The 19,495-nt window shown below is 40.0% G+C and overlaps 1 protein-coding gene across 5 annotated transcripts in view; it reads right to left on the reverse strand.

The window, feature by feature from the left end:
* The window catches only part of ANAPC10 (anaphase promoting complex subunit 10), a 50,918-nt gene that overhangs the window by 29,282 nt on the left and 2,141 nt on the right, over nucleotides 1-19,495 (reverse strand). For all 5 annotated transcript variants that reach the window (XM_075257843.1, XM_075257851.1, XM_075257817.1 and 2 more), the window contains exons 3-5: nucleotides 17,735-17,859; nucleotides 11,164-11,254; nucleotides 9,724-9,844 (exon numbers count right to left, since the gene is read on the reverse strand). In XM_075257843.1, coding sequence (XP_075113944.1) covers nucleotides 9,724-9,844; nucleotides 11,164-11,254; nucleotides 17,735-17,849 — 327 coding nt within the window. In that variant the 5' untranslated portion in view covers nucleotides 17,850-17,859. The remainder of the gene's footprint in view (nucleotides 1-9,723; nucleotides 9,845-11,163; nucleotides 11,255-17,734; nucleotides 17,860-19,495) is intronic.

Raw genomic sequence — 19,495 nt, forward strand, 5'->3', positions numbered from 1 at the left:
CATCAGCTGCTGCCCTCGGCCAATCCCTTCACTGGTTACCCATAGCCCAGCGAACTGAGTTCAAGTTACTAACATACAAAGCGATCCACAACCTGTCCCCTCCATATATCTCCAACCTAATCTCCCGCTACCTGCCAACATGTAACTTCAGATCCTCCAATGACCTCCTACTCCGCTGCACTCGTATCCGCTCCTCACACAACCGTCCCTAAGATTTCTCTTGTACATCCCCCATACTCTGGAACTCCTTACCAAGACACAAAAGACTGATCCCCCACAATCACAGGATTCAAGAAGGCGCTGAAGACTCACCTATTCAGGAAGGCCTCCAACCTCCAATAACACTATCACCGCACTGCCATCTGAACAGTCTCCCCCTCTCCTTCTGTCTCTATCCCTCTTCCCTCATAGACTGTAAGCCCTTGCGGGCAGGGCCCTTTACCCCACTGTGCCAGTCGGTCATTGTTAGTGTTATATTTGTATGTATATTTTGTACTGTATGTAACCCCCAAATGTAAAGCACCATGGAATTACTGGTGCTATATAAATAATAATAATAATATTGGGAACCACTGCTCCAGAGAGAAACTTCCTTTATAGAAATACAAAACACTCCATTTAAGTACACACTGACCATGGACTGGTCATATACAAGTGACGTCCGCTAAATCTGCTATGGGACAAAGTACAAGCACATCCAGTGCTGACGTCAAGTAACGTGTCTGTTTATTCACAGCTGGAGGACCTCTTTAACAATACACAGACACAAAGTGGTCTTGTGAACATTATGAACAATTAAAATGTCAAAAGCATGTCAAAAATGTGGCCAAAACGTCACAGGATTGCTTTATTCTGTAAAAACAGGATGCGGTCTGCTATAAAATAAAAAGCATAATAATACCTAAAAGTAGAACAATTTTAGATCGAGACTTTTACACAGGAAAGCATAAAGTGCCTGCCTGCCTATGAATCAGAGAGTACACAGTGCGGATGTAATTAACATCACACATAAGACATATTACCACATATACTTGGTATCTGAAAACCCACCGCGCCATGAATGTAGAATAGTACAAGAACAAAATAAGTGAGTAACACTTTCTAGAGAAATATCCCTGCACTACAATCCCTCCATGTGTCCTGCAAAGCAATACAACTCTGACACCTAGTGGAAGGCAAACACGGCCCATCACCTTCTTCTATAGCCAGAATTTAAGTTCCAATTTAGACGTATTGGGCAAATTTACACCAACATGGTGACCACAATCCAAGCTGAACCAAAATAATTAAGTAAATAAAAATTTGTTAAAGAGCAGTTTAAAAAAAAAAAATTGTCTTTTTGTCAGCTTTCAGCACCATAGATGAAGGAGACCCTTCACGGCTCCTAATATACCAATAATACTTGTATTCCACATCAAATTATTTTGAAGCCTATTAGAACTTTGCAGTGTGTTGTTCCTCTATTACTCCTCTTACAAATGGACATAATGGAAATAAATGGACAGGTGGGTGTTACCAGTTGGGGGGAGTGTCTCTACACCATTGAAAAATCGATATACACCCCTTTGACAAGGGGAATGCTAACACCCAGTTATGCAGGAGGAATAAAATAGGGACAGCACAACGTTTAGTTATTTCAGAAATAATAAGAATTTACTAAAACAGGGCACACATGTCCTTTATAAAGGGGTATTCCAGGATCTAAAATTGTTACTCAATAGCCAAATAAAATATTTTTAAATTATCCAAGCATGAATCCCCTCAAAAATCAAAAAGTTGTGATGGTGAATCACCAATAAGGGGTTAAAAGTAAAAAAAACTTTATTATCACAAAAAGTTAAAAGGAATACAGCTCCCTAGACATACAACGAAGATGACAAAAGAAAGAACTATGCATAAACGGTATATATCCACTAGTTTGTTTCCACACTGGAAAACAGATTTGTTTAAGCGTATCAACCGCTACTAGGGTGTATAAAGGTGCATAATTAAAAATCTCAATTAGCAGGCAGGATAAACAGTATCTCTCACTGCCAACTACTAAAATATTTGTATATATCGAATCAGTGTATCTTTAACATTACCGCACACTGAGACCTGTACTAGAGCTATAGTAATCGTCAGCAATTATTCCCACTGGCGAAAAAAAGCTACATAGAATCACCCATAACAAGCTACATAAGACCAACTTACGCGTTTCCTTGCTCTAAGTATTGTAGTAATTCATCAGAGGTGTGAATCCTCATAAGTAGAGTTTCACCTAAAGAGGTTTACCATCTATCAAGCATACTATTATATCCTGTTGCTGGTGACGTCTACCTAACGGTAAACATTATTTTCGGATGAGAGCTAATTTGTCATTCCCGCTCCCCCCTCCTCCCGGTAATTGAGCAGCTGTGAGGGTGAGCGGAGAGGAGGAACTATTTACAGCATCACGCACCACGTCCAATCAGATACTACAATGAGGCCAGAGCCTATTTGGCCGTTCGCGCATGCGCAGACGATCTACGCTCGCATAGAGGAATAGACAAAAGATAGTTTTTCACCTGTCATCCCTCCACAGAAGCAGAAACAACACTGCAAATCAACTGAGACTTTCTTACAGGCAACATAATTTAAGCAGGCATATTATACAGAAATAAGACGACCCAATGCAAGATCTATAGACGGTCAGTGGAAGCCAGCGTCCAAGACATCCATATTTTAATCAGCACTCATGATGATATACTATCCAATTCATGGGCAATTGGACTTAACCCCTATCTTATTCAAAAAGTACATCACTCTTAAAATAGTCTCTAGGACCATGTGTGAACCAATATTCGTGGTAAGTATCACCTATTCAAGGAAAAGGGGATAACCATCACCCATAAAAAAAAGATGAGACAACCTATATTAGACGCCGCATCTTAAAGATTTATACATAGGAGTGGTATACAGTCCCTATAAAATAATATATATGATGTTACCCATCCCTGTGACAACCATTGTAAATACCCGATGCCGCCATAGAGTCTCATACAGTAGACTCAGGTAGCTATTCATATCCATTTAAAATCCAGAGTATTTACACTATATGCAACAAGATAAGCAGTCAAGTGTATAGATGACTATATACACATCATAAGAGTCCGAAGTATAAACTTATAAGTGTCCCAAATATGCGACAAAACAAACAGTCAAATGTGTAGATGACTAAACACATATCATTGGTGTCTAGATTTCATACTCATAGAATTTACAAAAAGGATGCAAAACCAATATAGTCATTAAGACCGTCTGGTTTCAGTGTCTTTAATAAAAAAAAGTCCAGCGGGCGTGAAATCCCATTACCATTGGGTCCCCTCCATGTTTTTGCCAAACGTGTTTAGAGATTGGAGTGTCTTCTTTCCTCAAAATGTGATTGCCATGCTCCAATATCAGTTTCCGGAGTTCTCTCGTGGTTTTACCCACATATTGAGCCTTACATGCACATGTCATCAAATAGATCACTCCGTTTGTCATGTTTTTGTGATAATAAACTTTTTTTTACTTTTAACCCCTTATTGGTGATTCACCATCACAACTTTCCAATAGCCAAATAAAACAACTTTAATTATATTATAATTATACCGTAAAGGGGTTATCCAATATTGATGAATTTCCTTAGGCCTCGTTCACACGATAGAGGGTACAGGGTGAGTAGGTAATTTCTTTTTAAAGGAAAGCACTCAGATCATACTCATTTGGTTTTTTTTTTGTTTTTTTTTTTTTTATGTAGATTGTGAGCCCCACATAGAGCTCACAATGTACTTTTTTTTTCCCTATCAGTATGTCTTTTTGGAATATGGGATGGAAATCCATGCCAACACGGGGAGAACACACAAACTCCTTGCAGATGTTTTTTTTGCCCTTGGCGGGATTTGAACACCAGGACCCCAGCACTGCAAGGCTGAAGTGCTAACCACTGAGCCACCGTGTGGCCCCCAGATCATACTCATTTCTATGGGGGCGTTCAATCACATTCTGATATCATAGAGCAGGATAGGACCTTCTCTATAATTATCAGATCGAAACAGCGAATCAAAGCCCCACTCTGGCATGTGTGAATGAGGCCTTAGGAAAGGTAATCTTTAAATTCTCGAAGCCGTGCTGCTCACGCGACTTATAAAGTGTAGCACTGGGTTTAGCTGTCCCATTGAATATAGGACACAAGTGCAATGCCTACACTTTGTACTGCAAGTGAGAAGTGAAGCTTACAGCATGAAAGCATGACCAGGAGCTGCATTACTCTGATACAGCTGATCTGCGGGGGGTCTCGGGTGTCAGAACCATGCAAATCTAATATTGATGGCCTAGCTTAACAATAAACCATCAATGAACCATCCTTTAAATATATTGCCTTCTGTATGAGTTTTGCAGAGACATCCTTTGACGGAGAAGAGCAACGTACATTCATAATGGTATTGAGAACATACCTTTAAAAAGGTGATTGATTTAGCCAATGGGTTAAAGTGGAGTTACACATTCTGGAATATCCCTTTAACTTTGATGGTTATGTTGTTCCATCAAATGATGAATTTCTAAACATCATATTCATTATTGAGTGGCCATTGAGGTACCTGTAGCACTATGTGAGCAGTTGTCAAAAAGCAGCACAACTTCTCTTAGTGCTATTCCTAGGTGCCAGTTCTCACTGCAGTTTTGGCATTCTATTTATCACACAAGAGTCTAGGGATGGAAAGTATTTTAGATCCCACAGAGCCGGAAGAACATTGCACTGCATGGGATTGAAATACCAATAAAAGATATATATAGCACCAAGAACGGCAAACATTTGTAACGCATATTACGAGTTACTGGATTTACTTTCTTCTTTCATACTGTGCTTTTTGTATAGTGAAAGCAGTACCCCAGAGGGGGTCTCGTGTGTGTACCGGAAGCTAAACACTTTCTTCTGTAAGTTCCCAGAATACAAACATTTAGGGCAGAGGCACTGGGTAGATTTGCCCAAACTCATAGAAACTCCTGGCTGCCGCTGGTACTGGAAGCTAAGCATTTATGTGTTTATATAGACTTTTGATTAATGCATCATGACCAGTCTGGCAATGAAACTAAATATTTCCCTGCTTTCTGGAGTACCCTGTAGCACATTGTGCCTGGCACGCTTCTTCTATAATTGTGCAATGATTTCAGGCTCTTCAGGAAAAAGGATAACGTCAAAAAGTTATTATCAGTAACCTAAACATACACACAGACTCTATAACTACAAATAGTCCCCAGCCAGACATCACTCACACAGACGGGCACACAGCTGTGTGTACCCAGCTTCCATTTTAACATTTATTTTTATATTCTGCCTACTCAGGAAGAGTCTACATCTTAAAAGGAAAATGCATATAAAATAAATCCCTTGTGGGCTAGAAATATCACTCAAAATCTATTTCGGTTGAGCCCGGTGAGACATGAGTAAACTCAATTGCTACTACTTTGCTAGTGCTGCAACAAACCCTTTACAGTACAAGATGGAAACACTTCTCGACCATCTCTAGTGCTCAAAGCCTTCCATGTTTGTATTTGTTTTAGCATGCAAAATTACATGGAAGATGTCCCCGCAACATTAACATAAAGCATTTCTTACAGGTCAGTATATGAGAGGTTAATGGGTTTCTTCAAGATGAGGGCTGACTGCTAAGGAAACAATGTTTAGATAGCTGGAGACATATTGACTTTATCCAAGTTGGAGGTCATCTTAGCGGAGCAGTAAAAATACTATTACGCTTGATATTTGCACTTAACACCTTCCTACAAAGCACACAGAGATGAACATTATGATCCAATTTAGAGAGAAATGGGCATATTGAAACAAAATGGGAGTTAGCTGGAACAAAAATAATAATTAAAAAAAAAAAAAAAAAAAAAAAAAAAGACAAAAAAGAAAATTTTTTGAATATAGAAACTAGCAACTAGAGGTATCTTCAGCCCCGCAACCTTCCTGGTGCTCCACCACTGTGAATGGAGAGGAGCTTTTGCATGTGCAGCCCTCTCCATTGATTTCCATAATACCCATTTAAACCATATGTATAATGGCTGTGATACTGCTGAGAGTAGTATAGGAGACCTTTAAAGAGGAGGGGGGGCAACGCTCATCTTCCAAGTACAGGAGCTCACTGCATTGTACTAGGCTTGACTTGGAACGCTGTATGGCTCCGGTGGACACAGTCTATATTGCTAGCCCCAGACAACAACTCCTCTCTCAATGAATACAAGTTACTGTTCACTGAACACCCCGTCAAGAAGAGTCTTTGACCAGGGTGACAAAAAACAGGCACTTGCTTGATAATCGGGGCAGGGAAGATACAAAGTTGCTCCCTACTGCAGTGGGTACTAGGGTTGAAGATCAAGAGCTGCTGAATGTAGTCTTTCCAGATTATTATAGGTCCCTAAATACCTCCCAATTGTCTGGACCTGGGGATGACCTAAATATCTGGATAGTGTTTATTTTCCCACCCTCTCCAGATTTAACAGAAGAAGAGATGATGGAAATCATTAAACCATTTCCCAATAGGAAATCCCTGGATCCTGCTGGGTTCTCTGTAGGGTGACATCAATTGAGATAAGAGTTCCCACATAATTCTACTACCATCCAATCAGATGGTATATGCCGAGCACAACCTGCCACTAAGACCACAGCAGCAGGTAAGTAGGTAAGAGGTATAAACGCATATAACGCGGATCTTCCTGAATCCAAGAAAATTACAATCCAGATATGGTTTACCAGACTTCATTGCACCCGTGAAGAGCAAGTTAAGTGGTCATCTCACACTCCTTTATGGAGCCTTTTGCTCCTTACCCATCTGAAAAGTATCCCAGGGTCACAATTTTGGAAATTCCATAGTGTTATTGCGCTTGTTAAGGTGCTGCAATAATTTCCAGTAGTTGCAGTTGACCTACACCTACCAAGAGTTATTCCTTGTTTTGGGATTTCCAGGGGGATGCAGTTTTGACAGTTTCCCATCTCCTTCACCCTAACCCAGTTGGAGGGCCTGACAAACCAGATCCAGTCACATTTATATTAAGTTCCCCCACAGGATCTATTTACATTGCTAGATTATTTTCCTTGGGTAAATCCCCTGTGACTGAAGACCAAGACATTTGGCAGAAACGTGAGGAACATGTTCTGGGAGTGCTAGGTCTGCTGGCCAGATCAACTACCTCAAGATGTTTTTCTTTTTCGGTATGGTCGATGATGTGCATGTCAGTGTTGTTAGTCGCAGTCTATACAAGCTTTGGCTTTTCTATACTAAAAAGGTTATTCTATTGAACTGGAAGCATCCCAAGTACCCTTCCCGTGTAGCATGGTTCTGTGAAATATATAACGTTCTGCCCATACAACAATTCATGCACAAGGCCCAGTGGCTTCCTGACAGATTCACTAAAATTTGGGGCCCTTGGATAGATTTACCTTGTAACCCCAAATGTAAAGCACCATGGAATTAATGGTGCTATATAAATAAATAATAATAATAATAATAATTTACCTGCTACAGCATCAGAATGTACTGTATACCCCTTCTTCCATTCCATCATCGCTGGTTATATTTATGCAATTTATTGTATGTACTTATGTATGACCCCATATGTCGTTTAGGATATGATCCTATACTATGCCTATGTCATACTAAACAAAGGCCTCTTGGAAGGTCGGGCATGAGGCTAAAGGGAGCAGCCATTATTGGGTTATTTCACTGGAATCCTGTCTTAAGACAGGCTTGCACATTCCAGTGAGCGCCCTCTATTGGTTTGCAACAATGAGGCAGCAACTGTCTTCCTAATTACATCATGGAAGGCGGATTTGCATATTCTTCCCATAGTTCCTTGCAAAGTGGAGTGCTAAAGGCTTAACAAGCCTCCACACACCTATATGGTGGTCTCTCCCTAAGGAGTGACAATATCCCCCGAACTATGTCATACTATGTCATGCATTTGTTCTTTCTGTTGTTGTATTATTGTTTTTGCTGAATAAATGCACCTTTAAAAAAACAATATATACAGTTCTAATGATGATATGTATCTATCAATACCACAAGGTCTTTTACATAAAGAGACATATGTCTAAAATATGTTCATTGCTATACCCTTGCTATGTGTGGAGGAGCATTATCCTACTGAAAAATACCAGTTGGAAGACCTACCATGAGAGGCAACACATGTGGTCTTGTAAATATCACTGAATTGTTAGTGCCCCTTGTATCACTACTTCAGGTGACAGATAGTCATAGGCAATGGCTCTCCATATCATCACACCAGCATTTAGGTCAACGTGACACTCCCAAAGAAGTGAAATGATCCAGACAGAGACAGGGGTATGTAGTGAAGATGCCACTTGTGTCTGGGTGGTGGTAAGGGAAACTGTATGAGCTGCTTGTACTTGTTGGCAGAACAAACAATACTCTCTACTGGTGGTCTGTCTGGGCTGTCCGGAGCCTGTTTGCTGGGTGTCCTCATGTAACCACTGCTCCCAACACCTCCTTAAAACTCAGTAAGAATGGCAATTCATTGAAAATTACCAAAGGGCACAGGGGAAGCTCTTTTACCCCCTCTTGTGGCAAGATGAAGTATCAAATCCGACAACACCTGTAATCATTTACAAATATGCCCGAGACATAACTTCATGCTGAATCATGAGATTAGACATTTCTATGTGGGTGTTCTTGTTTGTTTTTCTCATGTTAACTCATATAAAACTAACTTCATCTACGAATCAGTATATATGCTATTAGAAATCAACCATTATGGTCAATGAGCAATTTCCTTAGAGATCTCCAAAATTACCATTCTTATGATCATTCTAAGATGGATGGATAGATAGGACAGATAGGATAGATCTAGCTAAAAAGTGGGGCCCTCTATGGAAGTTGTAATGACAATGACTTATTTACCCATTTAGTATAAAACAGCACTGACATCACTACTCGGGTAATGTCAACTTATCCGAAGATGTAAAGGGCTTTTCCAAAGAGTATCTGATGGGGTCCGGGTAGGATAGTCCAACTACAGGGACCTCAGATGATCGTAGGAACAGGGGTCTTCAATCCACCCATTTGAAAGGAACATGGCCATACATATAAACCACTGCATTAATCCAAACTCTTTGGGACTGCTGAAGACAGCCAAGAGGCATACTACCTTCAAATGGCCCATAGGCTCTGCATGGAGCAGTAGTGCACGTGCTCGGCTATCATCAGCAGTCCTATAGACATGCATATTGCTAGACCACTGCTATATGCAAAAAGTGGGAACACAGGAGAACCATTCTCAGGACCGGTGACCCTCCCAGCAGTCGTACTCTCATGAATCAGACACTGCAGACATATCTTTTGATTATGGACAAATCTCTTTAAAAGGCAATTGATATATTTTATTGAAACTGCTTTTATTGGTAAAATAATGCAAAAAGAATTACCTCTTTCAGTCTATGAGAATTAATTCTACCTACAACAGAAATTGTTAGTGGAATTTCCCTTTAAGTTGAAAAAAAACACGTTGGGACTAAAAATGCACTGAAAGCAGTTACACAATCAGGACGGCCTCCAAGCCTCATGATGTCAACTTGGAATTGGTTAAAGTTTATAAACTTAACAACCCATAACTTACATGGCTAAATATTGAAACTGTTTTGTTAAGCAAAGTCAAAACAAACAAAAAAAAAAAAAAAAAAAAAAAAAAAAAAAATCAACCTACCCGAATCTCTTGAAGGTTGTGGAAGTTGTTTCCCACTCTGACCGAGATTTTACTTGGTGTGTAGCTCTCATCCGACTTGTAATCAGCATAAATACATAAAGCCTTCACGGTAGTCTTTCTTCTATAAAGCCAGAAAAATAAAGTACATGGTAAGGCAACCACAATGAAAGCTCATCAAAATGTTTTTGTAGCGTAGTAAAACTGTGGGCACCGTGTACTTTTATGCTGTGAATAATCTGTAAAGTCTTGGCACATACTTGCACATATAAACAAGTCCTACTAAACAATACACTGCAGGATGTTTCGGAAGTGTGGTAATTAGGAGACCATGAAAGCAAAATACTCATTTCAGGCTTAGGGCGATTTTTTGTGGATTTAAAGAGGACTGTCTATGGATCGCTGGCAATTATATTATCAAATTGCTGGATCCTATTTACAGTGTAACCTATCTTTAGACATATTTTTTTTGCTGGCGAAACACAATTTAGGGGGCACCAAGGGCCACTGAGATTAAGTTTTTGTAATCATAACCATATGGAAATTCCACTTTGGAAAGCAGGAGCTGTGTATAATTTACACAGTGGTCCTTTAAAACTGCATTTTACTTATCCTGGGTCTGGACTGTAATATGGCTATTTGACAACTGTGTATAACTTTCAGCCAGAATTCATATTTAGTCTTATACAACAACATTTAAAGTAAAACTTTCGAACTTTTGATTTTCCAGGTAGCATTTCTGACATTGAACTATGTCTCCTTTCATTGACATCCTGCATTTTTTTTTCACCCTCACTACTAACAGCTGAAATCTGTACACTGCTTCTCACTGAACGCGTGCGTATACATGGACTGGCTCTTGCCTGATGCCGTAAGGGCGAGTATCACTTCAGTTAGATATCAGTCATGTCATTATATTGTGAAACATGAGTTCCACTGTTATACCTGTATTATTTCCAGAGATATTACCCAGTCAGGATTGGCATATTTATATGAAGCTGCTCCCAATCTCGACTGAGTTTTCTACTGGTGTTATCTAGAACTCCAAGAACGTCTTCTTTCATATGTCACCAGAAGCACTATTCTAGGTTTTATAATGTCCAAAATATAACTGTTTGAAATAACCCAGATTCAGCTTCCAGGGCATCAGACAAGAGTCCACCAGCCCATACGGCCATGTTGGCTTTTTCTTTCCTTCAGATGTGGTTTCCCTAATACAGTCTACATTTTCCTTACAGCTTCTACCTTTTGAGAAGCAGAGGGGTGAGATCTAATCACACTTCCCTTTCTCTGCTCTGGGTCCATGGGTGATAAAGTGCAATGACATAGAACCTTTGTCCATCTCTCAGCATATCAATTTTGACATAAAGCGATATTTTCTATTATAGTACAAACAGTGCTATGTGGATATTAGAAGAGGAATGAATAAAACATGATATCTACCGAAACTGAATATTCACTAAGTGAGGTTGGGATCCGTCAGATTGCCAGTATGTTTCAAGATTATCGTCTCTTAACTGATCAACTCCAAAGCCTAAGAAACAGAAATAGATAAAAACACCATTAATAATCAGCAATACTAAGGTACAACAAAGAGATTTTCCAGAATAAGAATGGAAATCTTTTTCTTTTTTTTTTAACCGGTTAAGGACCAGGCCCAAAAGTATGTTAAAGACCAGGCCTCTTTTTTCAAAACTGACATGTGTCACTTTAAATGGCAATAACTTTGAGACGCTTTAACTTACACAAATGAATTTGAGATGGTTTTCTCGTAACACATTATACTTCATGTTAGTGGTAAACACTAATCAATATTTTTGCATTTATTTATAAAAAAAAACTAGGAAATTTGATGGAAATTTGAAAAAAATAGCAATTTTCAAAATGTGAAATTCTCTGCTTTTCAGGCGGATAGTCATACCATCCAAATACATGAATAAATATTATCTCCCATATCTCTGCTTTATATTGGCATCATCTTTTGATTGTCTTTTAATTTATTTTGGACGTCACAAGGCTTACAAGTGTAACAGCAATTTTCCAGATTTACAAGAAAATTCTCCAAACCAATTTTTTAGGGACCACTTCAGTTCTGAAAGTAATTATAAAGGCCTGTATAATAGAAACCCCCATAAATTACCCCATTTTCAAAACTGCACCCCTCAAATTATTCAAAACAGCATTTGGGATGTTTGTTAACCCTTTAAGCATTTCATAAGAATAAAAATAATATGGCAGTGAAATTTAGACATTTCATTTTTTTTCACTAATACATTCATTTAGACCCAAAATTAACACATTCACAAAGGGTTGCATCTGACAGTTTATTGTGCAATTTCTCCCGTGCACAGAAATACCCCACATGTGGGTGTAAACTGATTTTTGGGCACACGGCAGTGCATGGAAGGGAAGGAGCGACACTGGGTGTTTGAACAGCAGATTTTGCTGGAATAATTTTCAGCGCCATGCCTTATTTGCAGAGACCCTAGAGTACCAAAACAATGGAAACCCCCCAAAAGTGACCCCATTTTAGAATCCACACCCCTCACAGAATTCATCAAGAGGTATAGTCAGCATTTAGACCCTACAGTACAGATTTTACTAACATTGGGATGTGTAAATGAAAAATTACTAAAATGTCACTTTATCTCCAAAGTTTTCATTTTCACAAGGGGATAAAGGAGTAAAAGCCCCCCACAGTTTGTTAAACAATTTCTCCTGAACACGGCAATACCCCATATGTGGCTATAATCTGCTGTATGGGAACATGGCGGGGCTCAGAATGGAAGGAGCGCTATTTGGCTTTTGGATGGCAGATTTTGCTGGAATAATTTTAGGTGCCATGTCGCATTAGCAGAGCCCCTAGAGTACCAATACAGTGGAAACCCCCTAAAAGTGACCCCATTTGGGAAACTATACCCCCCACAGAACATATTAAAGGGTAGAGTGAGCATTTTGACCCTACAGCTGTTTCACAGATTTTATTAACATTGGGCCATGAAAATGAAAAATTACTTTTTTTCCAACAAACTGTCAATTTAGCCCCAAATTTTTAATTTTCACAAGAGGATAAAGGAGAAAAAGCTCCCTAAAGTTCGTTACACAAATTCTGCTGAACACAGAAATGCCCCATATGTGGTCATAATCTGCTGTATGGGAACATGGCGGGGCTCAGAATGGAAAGAGGGCTATTTGGCTTTTGGAGGGCAGATTTTGCTGGAATATTTTTCAGGTCCCATGTCGCATTTGCAGAGCCCCTAAAGTACCAATACAGTGGAAACCCCCTATAAGTGACCCCATTTTGGAAACTACACCCCTCATAGAATTTGTCTAGGGGTAGAGTGAGTATTTTGGCCTCACAGGTGTTTCACAGATTTTATTAACATTGGGACGTGAAAATGAAAAATTACTTTTTTTCCCAATAAATCGTCCATTTAGCGCCATAGTTTTAATTTTGCAAATAGTTTAAGAATTAAAAGCCCCCCACAGTTTGTTACACAATTTCTTCTGAACACGGCAATACCCCATATGTGGCCAAAATCTGCTGTATGGGTACATGCTGGGGCTCAGAATGGAAAGAGCGCTATTTGGATTTTGGAGGGCAGATGTTGCTGGAATAGTTTTCAGGTGCCATGTCGCATTTGCAGAGCCCCTAAAGTATCAATACAATGGAAACCCCTCAAAAGTGACCCCATTTTAGAAACTACACCTGTCAAGGAATGTATCAAGGGGTATTATCATTTTGAGCCTAAAATGCTTCCCAAAAATTAATGTACAAAATGAAAATTGAAATTTTTAAAAATATGCCATTTCGGTGCCCAATACGTTGCACCCACTTTGTGTTGTCAGAGACCTGCACTCCTAAAACTATTAAGTGGGCCATCCCGGGGGTCAAAAAATTATATATGTGGGTGTAAACTGCTGCTTGGGCACACAGCAGGGCTCAGAAGGGAAGGACCACTGTGCGTTTTAGCTTTTGGGATACAGATTTAGAGGGACCCTCTGGGCGCCATGATGTTTTTGCAGAGCCCTGGAGGTTCCAGTAAACTGGAATTCACCAAGAAGTGACCCCATTTTGTAGGGGCAATTTTAGGGTCTCTGCAAATGTGACGTGGTGTCCAAAAACGAAGAATCTAAATCTGCACTCCAAAAGCACATATTGCTCCTTCACATCTGCACCCTGCTGGGTACCCAAATAGCAGTGTATGCCCACATGTATGACACTGGTGTACCCCGGATAACGTACTTAATGCCATATGTGGGTAGAATCGGCTGTTTGGGCACAACCGGGGACAGAAGGGAAGGAGCGCTATTTTGGTTTTTGGAGCACAGTTTGGTTTTTTTTGCCACTTTTGCAAAGCCCCTGAATTGCCAATAAAGTGGAATCCGCAGACATGTCACCCTATTTTGGACACTAGCCCACTGATGGGATTTATCAAGTGGTGTAGCGAGAATTTTTAACCCTTGAGTGTTGCATTTATTTAGTTTCCAGAAATGAAATCGCAACTGATAGAGAAGTTAAAAATGAAAATTTTACAGATTTGCCATTTCAGTGTGCAACATGTTGTGCCCGACTTATGTCAGCAGAGACACTCCAAAAACTGTTAAACGGGTATCCCAGGCACAACAGCTTTTAGAGCGTTCATCTCTGATACAAGGTGGGCACAACATATTACGCACTGAAAGGACGTATTCCTGGAAAAATGGTCATTTTCACCTCTCACAATCCACTACAGTTATAGTTATATATATAAAGTTATAGCAACACTTGGGGGTTAAAAATGCTGTCTGTACCCCTGGATAAATCCTTCAGGGGTGTAGTTTCCAAAATAAGGTAATTTATCAGGGGATTCCAAATTACTGGCGTTTCAGCTCTACAAAAGTGTCATGGCATCCAAAAACCAAACCGTCTGTGCTCCAAAAACCAAATGACCCTTCTTCCCTTCTGTGTCCGGCTGTGCCCTAGTATCAGTTTATACCACATATGACATTATGTCCGTTATCCGGGGGTACACCAGTGTCATACATGTGTCATAAACTGCAGTTTGGACGTACAGCAGGGTGCAGAAGGGAAGGAGCGCTATGCGGCTTTTGGAGTACAGATTCAGATGTTTGGTATCTGGACGCCATGTCATGTTTGTAGAGCCTGTAAGGTACCAGAAAAGTGGATTCCATGGGGTACCAGGAGTGACCCCATTTTGAAAACTGCACCCCTCAAAGAATTTATCAGGGGGTGTAGTGAGTATTAGTATCCCGGACGTGACTGCACAGCGGATGGCGAAGAGGGAATGTATAAGCTGTGCGGAGGACATTGCAAACACCAAATTCCCTACTATGTCCCCGTAGCTCCTATGATTGGGGGAGTCACTCTGGGGGTCACTTTAGGGGTCACTTCTGGTGTCTGTTCCCTCATAAGCTGTAAATCTGGGGTGTCCCCTGATATCCGCTCACACAGCTTATATATTCCCTACATGACGCACCCAGTTGTGTTCTAATAATTTGGCGATTTTTGAGGGTTTTTGTCTTCACATTGTGAGAGGCTATATTTTCTTTATGTTTCTGGTGACGCGGCCATATAAGGGCTTATTCTTTGCGGGATGAGATGCATTTCGTAATGACACCATTATCTGACCTCCACATGTAGATGGCAATACTCGTCAACCAAAGTTGGCGAATGTGTTCACACATGCGTTGAAATATACTCACAAAAATTTCAGCCATTTTGCACCAGCGGTTTTTCTTTGACAGTCGTTGTAGTGAGTCGATGCGAGTGATTTTGTGTAAATGGATAAAATCAAATATCGAGCTGTCATTAGATATTTGTTTTTGAAAGGCAGTACGCCTTTGCAAATTAAAGACGAGTTGGACGCTGTGTAAGTGGACTCTGCACCATCATGTACCACCGTCAAATTTTGGGCAGCTGAATTTAAACGTGGCCGTACCAGCTTGGTTGACGATAAACATTCGGGACGGCCAAAAACTGCAACCACGAACAAAAAGATTGCTCAGGTTCACTAAATGGTGCTAGAGAACCATTGAATGAAGGTTAGAGAGATAGCAGAGGCTATGAGCATATCCAAAGAACGTGTTTGCCACATATTGGTTGAAAATTTAGGGATGAGAAAGCTGACTGCGCGCTGGGTGCCGCGATTGCTCACTCTGGACCAAAAACGTGTTTGGATGAACATTTGCAAAGTTCTGTTGGCGCAGTTTAGGCGCAATAAATCAGAGTATTGGCGCCGATTAACTACTGTGGATGAAACTTGGATACACCATTACACCCCAGAAACAAAAACACAGTCAGAACAGTGGACTGCGAAAGAAGAATCGGCTCCAACTAAGTCAATGACAGTTCCTTCGGCTGGGAAAGTGATGGCAACTGTTTTCTGGGATAGTCATGGAGTTATCATCACAGATTTTCTTGAAAAAGGAAAAAACATTACAGGAGCATACTACACCACATTACCTGACAAGCTGAAAGTGGAAATTGAGGAAAAACAGCCCCATTTGCAGAAGAAGAAAATTCTGCTTCACCAGGACAATGCACCATCCCACACCTCAGCGGGTGCCATGGCGAAAATCCATGAACTGCGGTTTGAATTGCTTGACCACCCTCCTAAGGGCTAGTTCACACGTGGTCCTAATTAGGAAGCGGTTTTTTGACCTTAAAGCGTTTTTTTGGATCATTTTTTGGAGCGTTTTTTGGTAAAAACCCTTCAGAAAACTCCAGGCATTTTTTCCCTGCAGGGCAGCGAATGAACCGTAAAAAAACGCGTTGCGGTTTTTGCAAAAAACCCACGCCAAAAATGGTGACGCTTTTTTTGCAAAAAAAAGTGACGCGGTTTCCGCCTCCCATTCACTTCTATTGCCTTCCTGAGTCAGAATCCACCTCAAGAAAGGTCATGTTGCTTCTTTTTGCAGCTAGCGTAAAAAAGAACACTAGTGGTCTCCACAGACCACCATTGTGAGAGGGCGGATTATGACATGGATTCCACGCCATAATCTTCCCCCTCTGTGCGCATGTGAACGGGCCTTTACTCACCAGATCTAGACCCAAGTGACTTTTTTTTGTTCCCTCGGCTAAAAGTTGAGCTATTTTGAAGAGAAAGATACCGACTTTTTTTTTTTGGACGGGTTAAAGAGATAGGAGCATCGCTGGGAGAAGTGTATCCAATTACAAGGAGATTATGTTGAAAAATAAAAATTAATTTGAAGAAAAAATGTCTTATTTCTTTGTTAGATCAGAAACTTTTCAGACTACCCTCGTAAATCTATATTTACAAATACAATTACAAAATATAAAAATGCTTGCTGCAATAATTTTTTCTTTAAACAATATATTATTGTCCAGGCAATTATTAGCACTGTACATAAATGTGCATATCTACCAGATCCATCCCTCAACACCCCACTAATAGTGTTGCTCTCCTTGTCGAGAGGCTCAATTTAAAAATTCAAGAAGACAATACTTTAACATTTTGTTTCAGTAGCTAAGCTGGTTATCTTAAAATACTGGAAATGCCTGACTGTGACCCATGTCTATGTATTATGAAAACGGAGGAGTTACTGGCAGAGGAGAATGACTGCGCTGAAGCATTAAGGAAGAACCCAGCTTCTTCAGTTTAATCTGTGAAATTCTTGGACGTAGCCTGTTTTGTGCCTGTATAGAATTGTCTCCTATCAAGCAACAGCTGAGAACTCCCCTTGAAGTTATTTGCCCTCCCACCATTTTTTTCTTCCTCTTCCTTACAGTACAGTTACTAGATGTACGCTTATGGATCTTGTCTTGGTAGCTAGTTATCTCGCATACGCTGCAGTCTTCTACAGCCTGGATTTGGACATTGCAAGCCTAATTTGATGCAAAAGGATTCTGAATTTATAGATGGTGACAAATCTCGTATTTATGTCATTTGTGCCATATGCTTACTCATATTACTGTTTTATGTTGAACTGTATTTCCCTTTTTGAAAAAAATTCATAAAATAAGATTGCACATAAATTATTAGCATTCTACCTGGTTTACAAGATGATAGTGACCAAACAGCTTGAGAGCCAATTTCTCGTACAGTTCCAGTCCTTTTCAGCTGGTTGGGATCGGCACCAGGTGGGGTTTTGTTGGGTGTTGTCATTTCCAACTACCTGGAAAGAAATTAAGAAAATGCATGTGGACACTGATGAAAGATGTTAATATAATGCATAAGGTATTGCACTCTGGACTGGTGCAGCAACATAATTACTGTTATGTTAATGCTTGCTCTGGGGTTGCCATGGCAGCATTCCCAAACTCTTGTATGAAAGAACCTGCTGTCATTTGACCTCAACACTTTGGAATCTGTTCTTCTGAGTTCAAGCGTACCTCAACTTTTAAACAACCAATGATATTTCCAAAATAGATAGAAATGCGATCTTGGTGTCACATGAAGGACAAGTAACTCCTCTTTTGTATAACAACAAAGACTGGGTTCACATCTGTGTTGTTTTAGGCCATTCTTTTGTTCCTTTGTAGGAACAGAAGAACGGACTAAACATTAAGAAGGGTCTGTCTAATGATGACCAACAATGGATCCTGAGGAACACCACTAACTATTATGGTGTCCACATCATCTTCTCTGAGATTGTGTTGTCAAAAAAATGTTGTTATTGCAGAACTTTGTCAGAATTTTAGACGGACTGTGCACCACATGCTCTAATGCAGATGTGCATGTAGCCTAAAGGTATGTCCTCATACGATACAATGATGTACTAAGGATGATGTACCAAGGATGATGTACTATTATGGATGATGTACTATTATGGATGAATCGCATTTAAGGAGTAGGTGTTGAACATTTTTGCAATATACTTTACTAACCTATCAAACTTCTTTTTAATAGAGGTTGTAAAGTTCCCATTAGCTATGTTCTAAGACTATCTTCACAAGACCAAATTTCACCCGTGTAACTCGGTCTGTGTATTTGCTGGATTTACTGGTCTGACCTTCATTCCGAGAGTGGGACTCTTAGCAGTATAGTTATCTATGATGCTAGCAGTCCTTGCCTCCCAGCAACATACCGTCCAGCTTTCAAAAGTTTTTTTGGGTAGCTGTGCCATTGTACGAGATATCCTCTCTTGCTAAGTCTCTTCACTGGCTCCACAACGACAATGAATATACTTATATTAACCTAGGTATCTTTGGAGTCTGTGTTATTACACAGTATTTTTCTGTCCTCCTACCTGCACACTAACTTATCCAGTACTAACTCATATAGTGACCTTGGTTGTGTTCACACTTTTTTCAAAAAACACAAGTTTAAGACAGACCCCCCCCCCCCCCCAGCTTTCAAGAGCCAACAACATTGATGTTACCAAGTATAACATAACCTGAGATATCACAAGTTAAAAACACAGTTGGGAATGTGACTTTATATGCTGCATGAACAGCATATAGCAGCATAACTCAACTTTCTTATGATACCATAACCATTTTTCTAGGCGGTATAAAGCCAAAGATACAGTCATTTGAACTTACCATGCCCTCCCTTGATAAATGCTCTGCATATTTACAATACAAATGTGTATTGCACAAATGTTTCCCTAGCAAGAGCTCAGTTAGTGGGTTGCTGGAGAGAATGTTACAGCCCATTTCTGTGTTTTATAACAAAAACTAGAGATGAGCAAGTGTTCGGCCGCTTACACGCATTCCTATGGGAGCGAGGTATTCGATCAAATACTACTCGCTCATCTCTAACAAAAACGAAGTTAGACAGGATAATAAAGTAGATCACAAAAATTTTAA

Source organism: Leptodactylus fuscus, chromosome 1, assembly GCF_031893055.1.
Source record: "Leptodactylus fuscus isolate aLepFus1 chromosome 1, aLepFus1.hap2, whole genome shotgun sequence".
NCBI classification, from domain to species: Eukaryota; Metazoa; Chordata; class Amphibia; order Anura; family Leptodactylidae; genus Leptodactylus; species Leptodactylus fuscus.